This window comes from Crocodylus siamensis, chromosome 2 (assembly GCF_052110815.1).
Source record: "Crocodylus siamensis isolate JL-2025a chromosome 2, ASM5211081v1, whole genome shotgun sequence".
Lineage (NCBI taxonomy): Eukaryota > Metazoa > Chordata > Crocodylia > Crocodylidae > Crocodylus > Crocodylus siamensis.
In genome coordinates, this window is record NC_143396.1 from 140,020,162 (window position 1) to 140,037,517 (window position 17,356).

Genomic DNA, 17,356 nt, shown 5'->3' on the forward strand with positions numbered 1-17,356 from the left:
TCCTCCCCTAGCACCTGCCACCCATGTGGCAGCTGTCACATCATGAGCGCAGCGCGGCTTGGCAGTGCACCACACACTGCCTGGGAGCTGGGGCAGCCCATGTGTCACCCAGACCCTGGCAGCACTCAGACCCAGTGGCCCCAGGTCCCAGGCAGTGTGTAGTGCCCTGCTGAGCCACACTGCACCCGCACCATAGGGTGCAGTGGGTGCCAAGCTAGGGGGGTGATCCTCACTACCCCCCACTGCACAGGGGGCTCTGCCACAAGAGCCCAGAGGCTCCAATCACCACTCCTGCAACAGGTGAGTGTGGGGCCTGTTTTTCTTCTTTTTCTTTCTTTAGTGCCAGGACTAGGCTGAAACTTGGCAGGTGATAGGGCCAGGCAGGGCAGCCAAGGGGGCTTCTCCCACAACTTCTCCCACCCAGGGAGAGGCAGGCACAGCTGGAGGAGCCACAGCTGCCCAGCTGTGTCTGCCTCTTCCTGGCCAACACAAATCACCGAATCTCTCCGAATCAGCGCCAAATCAATTCAGGACAGTGAACTAAATCTCCGACTTGAATCACTGTCCTCTGAATCGGCCGAATCCAAATCCTAATTGAATACTCCCCTATTTGCACAAGCCTAGTGATTTGATAGCCACCTACAAGTACATCAGGGGACAACACCAAGATTTAGGTGAGCAACTCTTCAGGAAGGCACCTCAAGGGAGGATGAAGACCAATGGACATAAGCTTATAGAGGGTAAATACAGGCTAGATACAAGGAAGAACTTCTCTGTAAGGGTCACCAGAATCTGGTACACACTCCCAGAAGAGGTGGTACAGTCACCATCTTTTAAGGTGTTCAAGAAGAGGCTGGACATTAGGGCTGCGCGAAGCTTCAGTTTGTGATTTGATTCAGAGAAGATTTGGACTGATTTGGAGGCCAAATCCCCGAATCTGAATCAAAGCACTAGAAGCTTAAACTTTCTGAATCAATTCGTAAAAGATTTGGTGATTTGGAGGACAGTCTTTATGGGGAAACAGAAACTTAGAAGAGGAATGGGGAGGAGAAGCAGGGGGGGAAGGACTGACATCTCTAGCTGGCCAGTGACTGTGACTTCTCTTTGCCAGAGGTGCAGGGCCCCAAAAATCTGCTGCACCTATCTCCTTGACAGCTGGCAGGCTTTGTGGCCACAGCAGGGCCTAGAAGCCAGGCCTGCAGTAGTTTCCCTCCCCCTCCCCCCACATGCCCCAAGACAGACACAGCCGCACAAGCACCCATGTCACAAGTTTTGCCTGTTAACAGCCAGAGGTGCAGGGCCCCAGAGCCCCCCTCCACCTATCTCCTTGACAGCTGGCAGGTTTCATGGCTGCAGCAGGGCCTAGCAGGCCTGCAGTTTTCACCCCTCTGTGCCTTAACACTAACACACACACACACACACACACACACACACACAGTCACCTACGTGATGAGTTTTGTTTGTCAGCAGTTTGAGGTGCAGTTTCTCAGAAATCCCTACACCTATCTCCTTGAAACTTGGCAGGCTTCATGCCCTCAGCAGAGGCTACCATCTCTGTACGTTTTATCCAAATCAGCCAAAAAACAACAAAGTTATAGATATTTCATTGATTCCCCATTATACTCTATGGGCAAATATCTGAATCGCTCCAAATCTTCCAAAGCTGATTCAGCTGAATTGAATCAGAAAAGCAATTTGAATCTGTGAATTGAATCACTGGTATCTCAATCATCTGAATATGAATCCGAATCGAATAGTTCCCTATTTGGACAGGCCTACTAGACAGGCACCTTGTTGCGCTTATCTGATCTCAATTAACTTCCTACCCATGGCAGGAGTCCAGACTTGATGATCTTACAGGTCCCGTCCGGTTCTATGATTCTGTGCATCAGCTTACCAGTATATTTTACCATTCCATGATACATATATATTCTGTATATAATACATGTGGTGTGCTATATGTTAAGGGTCAACAAATTTTTACAAATGTGAGCCACTGCTTGAGACCCAACTGACACCACCGGCTTCCAATCTCCCTGCACCACCACCCTACTGCCACCCGAACCCATGCTGTGGGTTGCTATTATGCCACCCCCAACAGAGCTTCAGTTTACCATATGTCACACATAAACATGGCTAGTGCTAAATGGAAATGGTCAATTTAGCAGAGAATGGTCTATTCTCTGCTAACTCTTACAAACACAACACTTCTGAACCCACCAACACCCAGAGTTGTGACAACTTCCAGGTTCTGGAATGAGAATAAAGAAGGGAACCGGTCTACTTTCTCCTTCAGCTGTATCATCTCCAAAGAGATCTCCTTGGTCAACTGCCCAAGCAGAAGGCAGACTGGAAATGCAGAACATGGCCTTTAAGTTGGCACCTGCCATCATGTGTCATCAATACCCTCTCCCCATCACCATGGGCTGCTTTAGACCTTTGCTGGTGGGATCCAAGCTCTTCAGAGGCTGGATCCAGCCCAGAGGCCATAGGTTGCTAACACATGATCTATATGGTACCTGCTTGACTCAGGACAGTGCAAAGAAATGGACATTACCACATTCCATAAATTCAAATGAATTATTTTGAAAATAATGTATGGGGTCATAGGGAGTCTCTTTTTGCTCAGTCACTACATAATTCTTTTTAGTTTAACGGGTTTATACGTGTATATAATGTAGCAAAGATTTCCAGATTATGTACTATGTAGTCATGAGGCAGCAGCAGTCAGTAGAACAAACAAACATTCTGGTTAAAAACTATTTTCAGATGTTTAAAACAAACTCTTACAAGTTCAACCCTTCCGAACCCACCAACACCCAGAGTTGTGACAACTTCGAGGTTCTGGAATGGGGATGAAGAAGGGAATTGGTCTACTTTCTCCTTCAGCTGTATCATCTCCAAAGAGAGCTCATTAGTCAAGAGCCCACAGGAGGATCTCCTGCACAAAGAAATAATGTGTTTTAGTAAGTTGTCCTCCATAATCAAATTATTATCTTACTGTTCTTTCAAAATATCCTTTCAAAACAAACCACTGACTTCTGACCTGCTTTCTTCATCCTGCACAATTACTATTCCAGTAAGTATTTTCTTGCCACCCTTCTATTAGCTGTAAAATCAGAACTGAAATGCTATTAAAGATTACCAGGTGACAAAACACTGACAATTTAACAGATAATTTAGCAAATAATTTAGCAAAACACTCATCTGATTTGAAGGTAGGTGACTACATTTTCCTGAGGTGGCTAACAATACTCCACGGTGATTAACGTTAAATACCCACATTTGTCAGTTTTACCTTCAGCTGAGCTTACATATTGTTCTTATATAAAATGTTAACATGAGCAAGAAACAGGAAGAACGTGTTCTTATAAATGTGCTAACTGCATGGTTAGGGCCAGACATTCAAAATGCCTGAGCCTGAATTGATTCAATCTTTGCAGGTTAGTCTAACCTGGCTAGGCTAAACCAGTTTGCAACTCCACAGACATCCCAGATATGCAGGCACATGCCTGCAGTGGCTCAGGCTAGAAGCTGGTGGGCACTAGAGCAGCCCTCCCTTCCCTTCCATACTGCTGAGCTGAGGGGGGCATGGCCAGGTCCCAGCAGGATACTCTGATTTGAGAGGGGTTCCCCACCCCCTTCTGACCAGCCCAGCAGGGAACTGATAACACAGTGTTTATCACCACATTGAGAAAACAACAGAGGGACATTACCACCTACCTGTTGATTCTGCCTTTATCTTGTCTGCCAAAGCATGAACCATAGCTAGTAGGGCTGTGCAAAGCTTCAGTAGCCAATTCAATTCAGAGGAGATTCAGCTCAATTTGGCAGCCAAATCTCTGAATTTGAATTGAAATCAGGAGACAAATTAGAAGGACTGAATTGAACTGGAACCTTCTGAATCAATTCAGAAAAGATTCAGCGCCACTTCAGAGATTCGGCCATAAACTAAACAGGCAGCAGTCCTTGACACTGGACACAGCTGCCTCCAGCTGGTAAGTCTGTTGTGGTGGCCGGAGTGGGGAGTAAAGAGGTGTTGTGGGGAGCAGATCAATGCCCCCATAGTGAGGGAGGGATTGGGGCTCAGGCTGGGACAAGCACAGCCCAGGGAGGGGGTGGGGCACCTCGCGCTGCTGCATGCTGCCAGTTCGGGAGCTGCTCATGTGGTGGTTTGTTTGGCAGCTCTTGCTGCTGCTCCCACCACCAGTCCAGGAGGGCATGGGATGTGGGCATGTGCCCAAGATCTGCGCAGGGCTGGGGCTGTACCAGACAAAAGGCAGAAGGAGCTGGGAGTGGAGGCTATGCCCCTCTACCGCTTGCCCAGCCGGTGCGGGGCTGGCATGAGACTGAGCCACTGCACTGCCTCCAAACAAGCAGTGGCATCGCTCCAGCTGGGCAAGCAGCAGCAGGGCATGTGGGACAGGGGGCAGATGTGCCTCTGGATCAGGGTGGGTGTGTGGTGGAGCAGGGGGGGTATGGGACAGCTGCGAGTTTTGGTGTGACACATGCCCCTCCCCCCAATGCCCTGCTGTTGCTCGCCCAGTCAATTCAGTGTAAGGCCAGTGCAAGACTGAGCCCCTGTGCTGCCTCGAAAGTAGCAGCAGCAGGGAATGTGGGGGAGGGGAGTGTGTGCCTCTGGATCAGGGCAGGGCAGGCAGAGGAGTGGGGGCTGCAGCGAGTTTTCGGGTTGCACATGCTCCACCCCATGCCCTGCTGCTTCTCACCCAGCTCATGCTGCCGGGCTGCGCTCTGTGGGGCAGGTGGAGCCAGGGTTACACTCTGGGCAGCAAGACCCAGCCACAGCCTGGAGCACAGCCCTGGCTCTACCTGCCCTGTGGAGTGCAGCAGTCAGCAGGCAATGGGAGCTAGCCTCCTGACGTGCAGCCCTGGCTCTGCTCACCCCATGGAATGCAGGCTGGCAGCAGGGTCTTGCAGTCTGGAGCACAGCCCTGGCTAGGGAGGGGGTGGGGCAGCTCACGCTGATGCATGTCACCAATCCAGGAGCTGCTTGCATGGTGGTTTTTCAGCAGTTTGTGCCATTGCTTCCACTGCCAGTCTGGGAGGGCATGGGGCAGGGGCATATGCCCCAGGATATGTGTAGAGCAGGCAGAGCTGGGGCTGCCCTGAGCAAAAGGTGCTGGAAGCGGGGGATATGCTACTTGTGCGGGGCTGGCACAAGACTTAGCCACCATACTGCCTCTGGACAAACAGAGCACAGTGACAGGAGCCAGTCCAGCCTCCCCACACCTCATGGATGACCAGCAACAAGGCACAGTGGGGGCATGTGCCACCCAAAAACTTGCAGGTCTGGCATGAGGCTCAGCCATTGCGCTGACTCCAGATGAGCAGTTGCTTCGCCCTGGCTCCACCCGTCCCACGGAGCACAACCCGGCAGCAGGGGCTGGTCGAATGGCAGCAGGGCATGGGGGACACGTGCCTCTGCCACCTGCCACATCCTGGTCTGGAGGCACATGGCCCACCCCACATGCCCCGCTGCCACTCGCCCAGCCAGGACAAAGCTGCTGCTAATCCAGAGGCAGTACAGGGGCTCAGCCTCGTCCTGGCCCTGCACCAGCAGGGTGAGTGGCAGTGGGGGCATAGCTCCCACTCCCAGTGTCTTCTGCCTTTCACCCCACATGGCCCTGGCCTTAGCCACTCCGTACAGATCCCAGGGCACACTCCCCTGCCCCATGCCCTTGCAGACTGGTGGCAGGAGCAGCAGCAGCCACACAAGCAGCTCCCAGACCGATGACAAGCAGCGATGTGAGCCACCCCACCCCCTCCCTGGGCAGCACTTGCCCCAGCCCCGGTTCCAGCCCCAGCCTCAATCCCTACCTCGCTGTGAGAGCACTGATCTGTCCCCCCCTCCACCCACACACACAGACTTACCAGCTGGAGGCAGCTGTGTCCGGCATTGAGGACTGCTGCTTGTTTAGTCTATAGCTGTATCTTTGAAGCGGCACCGAATCTTCAAATCCAATTCGGCCAAATCAGATCAGGGCAGTGATTCAAATCACCAAATTGAATCACCATCCCTCTGAATCTGAAGCAAATACTTGCTGCTTCACACAGGCCTAGTAGCCAGCATGTGGCCTGCTAGCTAATGCTAAGAGGTGTCTAAGGCAGAGGGGACAGGGAGGGGAGGGGGGCCACTAGGGAGACACCTGCAGTCTCTGCCGAGCTCCAAGCCAGGGAGCAGAGGGGAGGGGCAAGCTCTGCTGTGGAGCAGAGAACCACACCCAGCCCAGAGAGCATGCTGAGGGAGTCAGATGTAACTTAAACCAGAAAAGGATCTGGGACAGACATTGCATAAACTGGTTTGGGCCAAATCAGTTAAGTCTGATACTACATTCAACCAGGTTTATCTCAAACCAGTTTCAACCATTTTCAAACTGGTTTATGTCCACTGAACATCCATTATGTTACAGGTTTAAACCAGTTTCTGATCACTTAAACTGGTTTGTGTGTAATGTCTGTCTCTCGCCCATGTGTCCAGAAGACATCTTTTAATATTAAATAAAGATTCTGCAATCAACATTTTAAAGCCTAATGCAGAGAGGTAAAGACCTCCTGAGACATTGTGAGTGCTTTCAGCTACTGTCATGTTTAATAAAAGTAAAGGATACTGAGCAGATTACAGAGGCATTGAGCACACCTCAACGAGATGGACCCCAACTTGGAAAGCCAAGCTACCAGTTATTATGCACCAGTTCCTTTACAACTTGGCATAAACTGAAACTGGAGGTGTATTTTCTGTTCTGATTAGCATTAACACACACACTCCACAAATCAGATTGTTCCTTAAAGTTCTTAGATGAGTTACAGTTGTTCATTGTGGTTCTAAACAAACATTTTCATGTCACCACTATACTGAAATAGCTAAGCACTTCTGTTTGAAAAAGCAAATTATTTTTTAAACTGTAACCCAGCTTTATTTTATTACTTTTTTCTTTTTCAAACAGGTCTAATAAACAGTTTGACATCTGCCACCTTTCTGACTGAGAAAAAATGTTAAAACAGAATTAACACATGCTCATTTCCACAAAGACAGACAATTTTACATTCTCTTTATGGACCTCATAAACCAGACCATCCTGTATTTAGCTCTTCGCTTGGAAGTCGAGATGCTGAAACTCGTATTTCATTATTTCAGAGATCTTTATTCATAATCTAACCATCTGTGCTTTTAATAAACAGGTTATAATAGCTAAGCATTGTCCCTACTGCCTAACAAAATGATGCAATCAGGATAGCTATCACACATATTTAGGATCTCATAGTAGAGACACATCTGACAAATTGCATCAGACTTACTTAGCTTGTCTTCTTTCATCAGCACGGGTCAGATTAGCCACATAACCTGCAAGGTATGTTTGGAGTTCTTCAAAGGTTCCAACTGTCTGGTTAAATGTTCTAAAACCACAATGAAAGAACATTGTAAGCTGCTGAACTCACACAGCAATATTTGCATATTTTTCTTTAAAGATGTTATGGAACAATGTAGCTACATATCTGTATTTCCCTTACTGCTATTAATTGTCTCCAAATAAATGAACACACATGAAAACCCAGCTCACTTTCATGCATGCAGTGAAGTTCTTCTCCCTCTGCTTTCAAAGTAAAAGATTTACTTTGATCATTTGTTCCTACTTAGCAGTAACTATGATCATGGTACATAACACCGATCTTTCTTAGTGCTCATTTACTGTGAAAGGATGAGTCACCACTCAGAAAATATTAGCCTCTAATGAAGGCCTTTGATTGCTATATCATGCTCAATTCTTCTGTTGGTTATTTCCAGTATAGCACAAAAAATGATTTACCTAGTGGAGCTATTGTTTTAATCTTTGGGTTTATTAAATATACGGAAATTTAATACACTCCAAATCTCAGTCATTCCCCCAGTGGGAAATAACTGTATTCGTTTCAATCTAAATAGATATTACTAGAATTATATAGAGCCTTCCATCCCAAAGGAACTGAAACTAAACAAATTTATAGAAACAATATTGTGGGATCACTTTGCTAGCCATCTATATGCAATCGTGTTTGGGAGAAGAAAGCGAATAAGAGACCTGGGCACTTGATACCCAAAAGCTTGTCCGACAACTTTCCCAACTACATAGGTGGTCCAATAAAAGATATTACTAAAACTCCTTGCCTCTGATACATTTCCTGGACCATCACAGAAACAACAACACGCCAACATTACTAAGAGTACTCAGAACAAACGAAAAAGTGGAATATATATTGTGTCCAAATCCTGGTGCCTATTGTTTGAGTCAATACTATGTAGCTACCCAGGCTAGAATTCAATTAGAATTCTAATTTAACATCACACTTCTTACAGTAAGTGTTGCAAGCTGTTTAAAAAACTCAGTGGGTCTGGACTTACTTTTAATTTTCATTAAGATCACATATTCTAAAGCATAACATACCTCTATACTCATATGTGAACAGATTACATCCACGTGGCATTCACCTCCACCAATTTAAAGCTACCGCAGGTAGCTTGAATACTGGGAACAGTGTAGCCACAGCAGCACAGAGCTTAAGATGAGTTCACCACCCAAGTATTTGCTCCTTGGGCAGGCTTTCTAGTTGTTATCTTATCCTATGTTGTTCCATATATATACCACCAGGAGTACCAGAGCTAGCTTGTTTGAAGTAGCAACTGCAGTGAAGACATGCTCTCTGCAGCTCTTATACATGATAAATAGGGCCTTCCCCAATCAGTAGTCCCAAGGGACTAGTCACAGAATAAGGTATTAGTCAAAGTAAGGAAGGGTGACAGCATCCAGCCCTCAGAAAGGAAAGAATGCCACCTTTGGAATCCTCAGCATCATTCCCTAGAGCCCTTCAGCCCATCTTGGAGACCTCTTTCCTGGGCTGACGCGTATGAGTTGCAGTCAAGTGGCACAACACAATTGCAGGCATACATCGAACCTTTTTCATGACAACATGGTTTCACCATTCTTTAAAAAGAGCTGCAAATTATAACCTTACTTTAGGTTATGTAAACAAGTATTGTACGGGATACCGTACGTTGTAAGCAAATACAGAGATTCGCTCCTCAGGAGAGGTTGGGTTTGTTTTGTTATAGAACAGGGATATCCATCTTCTTAGCAGTCAGGGGCTGCATGCCCTGTGGGCCTCACCAGCAGGGGCCACATGCACCAGCGTGCATACAAGCCCTGGGGCCCACACAAGCCCCAGGCCTCCCAATCGCTCCCCTGCTGCACCAAGCATGAGGGTGCTTCCCCACTTTTGCATCTCATGTCCAGGTGCATGGGTGCAAGTGCCTCAGCCCTACTTTCATTTCCATGGCCACAGGTTCCTCCACTGTACCATGCCATGCTGGCACCCCATGACATCAGCTTCCCTGATACCACATGCTGTGTGATGCTGCTAAGCCCCCTGCCTGGGGTGGGGCAGGAATCAGAAACCATACCAAGGGTGAGCCTGGAGCCTCTGACTGCTGCTGCTGCAGTAGCCAGAGTGATGTGGTGGGAAGTGATGGCTAAGCGGAGCCCCGGAGCTACAAACTAGTCCGCTGCAGACATCATAAAGCCCATGATTAGACAGTTGGACAGCCCTGTTATAGATGTCGACCAAGCAGCTTCCAAGCTGTGCTCTGTGAGGCCACACAACACTTAACATTTTTTTTAGAAAATGGGTGCCTTGTCTTCCATCTGCTTCGACAGATGTCCATTTCATTTCATTCAAAATACATGCTTTCTTAATACAACTATTCTATGTAAGCCTCTTATTGTAGTTTATTGTACAATTGTAAATGGAAAAGGGTGTGGCAGGCCAGTAGCAGGTGCTCCCGTGCCAAGCCACTCACCTCATTGCGCCCAACCACCTTCCAGGCTTCGGGTGCCTCCCTAGGGACACCTCACACCTGGCTAACCCCCTTTCTGGAGCAAACCCACTAGCCCAGGGTAACGTCGCCACCACCCAGAGCCTGGAGTGATCCTGGCTCTGTACCCCCTGGTAAACACAGGCCTAGTAGCTCTTGAGGGCACTCAACCCACTTCAAGAACTTGGGGTGCTTCCCTTGGTCTGAAGCACAAATAGTGGTCTCCATTAGTCAGCCGAACCAAGGCATAATCTAGCTCCTCTCCCAATAAGTCTCCCACACTAGGCACAAAGGAGAACTTTATTGGTTACAAGGAGTAGGTTTGGAATCGGGTACAGGGTAGAGCAATATCAAATCCCATAGAGCAAGCAGGGTGGCTGGGTAGTCTTTGTTCACGCATCTGAGTTACTGCAAACTATATATCTAGTTAGATCTCAGGTAGTTTACTCACAAGTATCATCCAGAGGCAGGTGGAGATTCCTGCTGGAGGCAGGCAGTTCCTTGATCATGAGTTTCAAGAGAGAGCAAGTTTCAGATGGTCCAGCTTCATGGCTACTGCCCCTTCTCCTTAACTTATATAGCCCTTATGACCTGATTTACCTGGTCCAATGGAGGCCAGCACCTATTGGCTGCTAGCCAACCAATTTGAAATCCACCACTGGTTGCTGGGTAGACTGGCATTGCTCAGAAAAAAAGGAAACCCAAGCCCCTCACCCAGGTATGTGATACCAGTCACGTAGGCAGAGGGAGCAGGTTACCCCGCCTCCCTCAGGAATGTACCCAGCTCAGATTAAAACTCAGGGTTACCTAAAAAGCTAAATTGTGATATAGCAGAGTTTATGGGGAGAGACAGAAGTGGCATTCTGCCACAGAGGGCATAAGAATCTCTGTTACGTGGTTCACACTATGAAAAACCATGATAACTCTCAATTTACCCTGTGGTTAGATCACATAACAGGCCTTGTAAAGTGTCGGCAAGTGACAGAGGAAACGCATGCCCTCAATACACAATATATGACTGAGGATATATTCAAAGACCAGACAGATTCATAGACTGTTAGGGGCAGGAAGGGACCTCACAGATCATCAGGTCCAGCCCCCCTGCTCTAGGCATGAAGACAACTGGGATCAAGTGACCCCAGCAAGGTGACTGTCCGGTCTCCTCTTGAAAATCTCCAGGGTAGGTGACTGCACCACCTCTGAAGGTAGTTTATTCTACAGTCTGGACATGCTGACCGTGAAGGAGTTTCTCCTGGTATTAAGCCTGAAGAGGCCTTCCAAGAGTTTATATCCATTGGTCCTTGTCTTCCCTGGGGGTGCCCTAATGAACAGTTATTCACTGAGCTCCTGATGAACTATTCTGATATCTAGCCCCTATCTAGTCCCCACTCAACCTTCTCTTCTTTAGGCTAAACAGGCCCAGGTCCCTCAGCTTTTCCTCGTATGGCTTGCCTTGCAAGTCTCTTATCATATGGATCATCATCTTACCTTTTGCAAGTGTATCGCACATAGACCTTTTCTGGACCCCCTCAAGTTTTTCCATGTCTTTATTGAAGTGTGGCACCCAGAACTCACTAGTGCTGAGTAGAGTGGGAGTATCACTTCCTTTGTTTTACATGAGATGCATCGGTTGATGCATGCCAGCATGTTGTTTGCCCTGCTGGCCACTGTATCGCACTGACAGCTCATGTTCATGCAATAGTCAATCTTTACCCCTAGGTCCCTTTTGGCTATGGTGCAAGTCAGGCCATCATCTTCGATCCTGTATGTATACTGAGGGTTGTTTGCCCCCAGATGGAGCACCTTACACTTGGAAGTGTTAAACTTCATTGGTTCCAGTCTGCCCAACTCTCTAGCCTGTCCAGGTCCGCCTGTATCTGCAACCTATTTTCTCGTGTGGCCACACTGCTCCATAATTTGGTGTCATCCACAAACTTGGCCAGTGAGCTTTTCACTCCCCCATCCCAATCATTGATAAAGATATTGAAAAGCACCAGTCCAAGCACAGACCCCTGAGGAACACCACTGGCCACTTCACATCAGCATGACACAGATCCATTCATGGAAACTCTCTGGGTCCTACCCTGTAGTCAGTTTCCCACCCACTGAACCATCGAGCAGCTGAGCCCACAATCTTCCAGTTTTCCCACAAGGATATTGTGGGCTACTAGATCAAAAGCCTTGGAAGTCTAGGTATGTAACATCTACCTTGTCTCCCATGTCCACATGGCGAGAGACCTGGTCGTAGAAGGAGACAATACCTACCCATGACAAAGCCATGCTTGCTGTCATTCAGAATCTTACCTTCCATGAGTGTATTGCACATGGATTCTTTAATGAGCTTTTCCAAGAATTTCCTGTGATAGAGGTTAGGCTGATTGGCCTATAGTTGCTTTGGTCCTCCATCGTCCCCTTCTTGAAGATGGGCACAAGGTTGGCCCTCTTCCAATCCTCAGGGATCTTCCCTGTGTGCCACAAATACTGAAAGAGCTTTGCCAGGAGTTCCACAATGACCTCAGCCAGCTCCTCCAGCACTCTCAGATGGAGTCCATCTGGTCCTGGTGACTTATGTCTAGCTTTTCTAGTTGGTATTGTACCCACTCAGCATCCATAGTGTGGAGGCAGTCAGTCCCGGCATGTTCCCTATGAGCCTTACCTCACTTGACTTTTCCCATGGTCCGGTAAAATACCAAATCAAAGTGGGCATTCAGGAGTTCAGTTTTCTCCTGAATGTCAGTTATCAGCTGTCCCGAGGTGTTAAGCAGGGGTCCACACTTCTGTTTGTTTTCTTTCTACTGCTTACATACATGAAGGACTTCTTATTGTCCTTGACTCCTGTCGCTAACCTAAACTCAGTCACTGCCTCGGTTTTCCTGATCATTTCCCTACAAGTGCTGGCCACTAAAGTATAGTCCTCCTTGAGGACCATCCCTAGTTTCCACCGTGTGTACATCTCTTTCTTCTTTTTTAAGAGGACTGCAATGTCCCCATTAAGCCAGGAAGGCTTGCCAGCCCTCCTGCTACCTTTCCTCTTTGCAGGAACGGTGTTCTTTTGCACTTTGAGGATCACATCCTTGAGCAACAACCACCGTTTGTGCACCCCATTTGCCTTCCCTTCCTGGTCTCTCACCACCTCCCCTACTAATGGTCTGAGCCTGTCAAAGTCAGCATTCTTCAAGTCCAGGATTTCAATCCTGCTGGTTGATATGTTGACCTTGTGGCAGATGGTGAACCTGATAATTTCATGGTTGCTGTCTCAAGCCATGCACCACCAGATCTTCTCCCTTGGCCAAGACCAGGTCTAGGAGAGCATTACCTCTCGCTGGCCCTTGCACTTCCTAGGTCAGGAAGAGCTCCTCGATCACAGTCAGGAAGCTGCATGAATGATCTGACCTAGCCAAGTGTTCCTCCCAATCTATGTCCGGGTATTTGAAGTCACCCATGACAACCAAGTCCCTTGTCCAGATCCAGCTCCTCCCCTTGGTTTGGTGGCCTGTAATAATGCCCACAGTTTACTAAATAGTAGCATGGTACTTACTCTCGGTCTATAACAAGGCACTCCACGTCATTTTCATCTGCAATAATGTTTGCTGATCTGACATCATCACTATGAACAGAAACAGATTATTTCAGAAGCATGTCAAAATCCAGTGTTCTTTTGCAGCATTCTACACTGTTCTGGCAGGGTTGATTTTGCCCTCATTTAAAGATGAATTTTGAAAAGCAACTCTTCAGCCTGTAAGTCCTGTGCATGCTGATCTTTCCCTGGGCAAATATCACTGACCCAGTCACAATCAACTTTGTTAACCAGAGACCAAAAGACATGATTCTGAAAAAGGACATTTCCCCATTCACTTAAAATATTGTTTGATTTAAAATTTGCCTATCCCAAGTGCTCATTTTCCAGATCCCGTAAAAGTCAATGGCTTTCTTTTCAATTATTTCAAGGAGCTGCTTTCCAAGAAACCTGGAAGTATATGCAACTACCATAAAACAGGAAATGTAAAGTCCTTTTTTTTTTTAATAAAGAATATAATCTACAGAGAGAAAATAGCATGTAAGGTTCCATCTCTAGCCTATGATTTACATATTCACATAACATTAGCACATGGGGGGGCTAAGTATAAATTTGATTAGTAATTTCAATATTTGTACATTTCTTTTTTTATTTATTCAGCCCTGTAAAAATTCCTGAGGGATTTTTTTTTAATCCTACACATCCTTTTCTAATTGAGATTTATTCTTACAAATAGAAATCTGAACAGCACGCCCAGGATTTATTACCAGCACTTATTAACAAACTGTAAAAATGTAATATATAAATGTGAAACTAAACAATGAATATCAATTCTAAGCTGGAGTTGTTTTTTTTCATTGATTTTAACTGTATCAATATATCTTTGGGAGTTAATCTTCTGTTATACAGATTTATGCTCAGTTTAAACTGTGGGGAGGAATACATGAGAGTTAACTGTAAAATATTTACTTCCTATATAAATGTATGTGTCTATCTGGCAGATGTAAAAATAGAAGACAGACTTTCTTCTCAAGGACATGAGAAGAACTAAAAGATACACGTTAGTTATGACTAGGGATCTTGTTTTTTCTGTTTAAAAGCTGCAAATTCTCTGATAAAAATCCCCAAATCTCTTAAAAAAACCCAAATCCACATTTTTCTATAATTAAAATGGAACAGCACTGTATATATAGGTATCAATTTAAACACAGTGTTTTATTGATATAGTTCAAATTTTAAAGCAATTTGGAAGCCTACAAGTGCCTCAAACATTATAATAAAATAAATTCTACATACCTATATATTTGGCATTTGATTTTATTTATTTTTTTTTATAATAGCGAATTAGAGTTGTCCCTGCCCCCTTTGCTCATCAGAATGCTGGTCCAGCTGTGGCTGTGCCCCCATGCTTTGTGGCACTCAGCAACATATGCTGGTGCCCTCCCCCGGCCCATGCCATTGCCCCTCAAGCCCAATCCACAGCCCCCTGCCCCTGCTGGTGCTCCTCACTCCTGACCCACAGCCCCACCTGCCCTGCTAGTACCCCTCACTCCCAACCTACAGCCCCCTGTCTCCTCCCCCCCCCGCAGCCCTACCAGAGGGGTCCCGCAGCAGCCTGGCCCTGAGCACACTCACAGGATGGTAGTTTATGGAGATGTGGCAGGGACAGCCTCCAGCATGAGAAACACAGGTGGTGGCTGGGGTGTCACATGATGCCCTGCACCGCCAATTGGGGCTAGAGCTGCAGTGTGGAGGGCCAGCACCATGCTCCACAACACCACCATGAAACAGAGCATGGCTTTGGCCTGGCCACGCTGTGGGCAGCAGGAGGAGGGTGAAGGGCTCCAGGTCCTGTCCCACCTAAGCTGAAGCATGGCAGCTGTGGTGGTTCTAACTCCTGTGGGTGGTGGCAGGGCAAGTCTGGCCCTAGTATGGGTTAGAGGAAGGAGGGCAGGATGCCTATAGTACACCCTCGCCCTGGGCTGGGACTGCACCCCATCAGGTAGCCTCAACACAGCCCCCCTGAGCAGTGTCTCCCGGCTGCTCTGCGCCTGTGAGCATGGGCACTGGCCCTGGTGCCACTGGCCCAGCCACGCAGCTCCCTGCCACCCCTGAAGGGTCCCCCTTCCCCTTCCCCTACTGAAGGAGCAGACACCTCCCCTGCCCTGCCACAGCCCCAGTGCCCAGACACCTTCCCCCAGTGCTGGCAGGCACCCCCCCCAACATCCATCCACTGCATGCACTCCTGCCCCACGCACATGCCCCCCCACAACCCTCCCTAGACAAGCTCTGGCTCTCCAACTCCCCATATACTTACCTGTATCCAGCTGCTGGGGCTGCCCCCACCACTCCGTCTGGCTGTATCTGGCTGTGTGCATGTGCACACACATGTGGAACCCCTGCTTCCAATTGCCTTCCCCCACTCCCCTCAGCAGCTCCTTGCAGGCTGGAAGACTGCCAGCCAGCAAAGAGAAACCTATATTTTCCCACAGATTTCTTCTTTAAAGAGGAAAATCTACATTTTTCTCCTTCAAATGAGAAAATCCGCATTTTTCCACAGCAAACAGAAAACCTGGATCCTTGGTTATGACTCCCCAGTGGTACTTGAGAACCAAAATTTAAAGAGTTACATCTTAAGGAAGACAAATGCTAATATAGGATGCCTATACATGAGCAGACTCAGTTAATCAAATCTGCTGGAGTGTAGCAATTTACTGCACTCCAGCAGACTTCCGTGTCTTTTGTTATCAGCAACCACACACTGCAGAATGGTGGCAGGGGCACTTTATCTAAAGCTCATTTGGTGAGGTTTAGATAAAGTGTCCCCGCCACCATTTTGAGGCACAGGGAAACTGACACATGAAACACACTGGGCACTTTAATTACAGCAGCTCTCAGAGCCACTCTAATTAAAGCACCCCCCACTCCACTCCAGAAGCACATACATAAACACCCATAAACTTTAGCCTAGAAGCCTACAGAAGAAGCAAAAAGATAATAACACTTTCATCTAAAATGTGCCTGACTTCATTTGCTTTGGCATTATGAATAAAACAGATCCTGAATGTGTCACCTGGAGAAGTAAAGGAAAAAGAAATCAAGACCTGATTCTCATGAAAAACCTGGAACTGTTTTCACAGAAGCAGCAATTTGGCTTACAGATCATTGAGGATCCTGGTTTTCTCTGATAAAAAAAAAAAATCACAAATTCTCTGATAAAACCCCCAAAAACCATGATTAAAATGAAACAGCACTATATATAGAGGTATCAATTAAACACAATGTTTTATTGATATATTTACAATTTGGAAGCCTACCAATGCCTCAATCACTATAAAATAAATTCTAAATACCTATAAATTTTTGGTATTTGATTTTGGGTTTTCTATCATGGAAAATCTGGACTACACCTGCCCCCTCAGCTTACAAATCATAGGTCCAGGCCCCTCACTCCCAAGTCCCACCCCCCCCCCAGGCAGCAAGGCCAGAACAAACCCCATGGGGCGGGGTGTAGGCTGCCTGATGTGGACTCAGTGGGGGCCAGTTCTCCACTGCTACATGCACTCCCAGGGGGAGCATGGGGGACCCATGCCCCACAGATCTTTATGCAGGGCAGGGGCGGGCTGTCCCTGTCAGACCCAGGCTTCCCACCCTGCTGCCCTTCCCCAGGGCCTCCACAGCACAGTGGGCAGGACCCTGCATGGCAGAGCAGGGCTGGGCGGACAAGCTCCTTGCTGCTGTGAGATCCACGCTGCCCTGGTGAAGCATCCCCAGCATGCCTTGCAGCAGCAATCAGCAGGGGTAGTGCCCTTCGCTGCTCCAGGGAGGAAAGGGGATACCTCACTATAGTGACACAGGCCTTGCAGTAGCAAGGAGCCTCCCTGCTCTGCCCCACCATGCTGGGTCCATCCCACTGGGCTGTGGAAGCCGGGGGGGGGGGGCGGTGTTGCATGAACTGAACTAATGTAGTTGAT

At 47.6% G+C, this 17,356-nt stretch overlaps 1 protein-coding gene across 1 annotated transcript in view; it reads right to left on the bottom strand.

Moving 5' to 3' along the window:
• PRKG2 (protein kinase cGMP-dependent 2) overlaps positions 1-17,356 on the bottom strand; it is a 71,778-nt gene that overhangs the window by 19,414 nt on the left and 35,008 nt on the right. The window contains exons 10-12 of the mRNA XM_090036920.1: positions 13,404-13,472; positions 7,318-7,416; positions 2,791-2,941 (exon numbers count right to left, since the gene is read on the bottom strand). Coding sequence (XP_089893046.1) covers positions 2,791-2,941; positions 7,318-7,416; positions 13,404-13,472 — 319 coding nt within the window. The remainder of the gene's footprint in view (positions 1-2,790; positions 2,942-7,317; positions 7,417-13,403; positions 13,473-17,356) is intronic.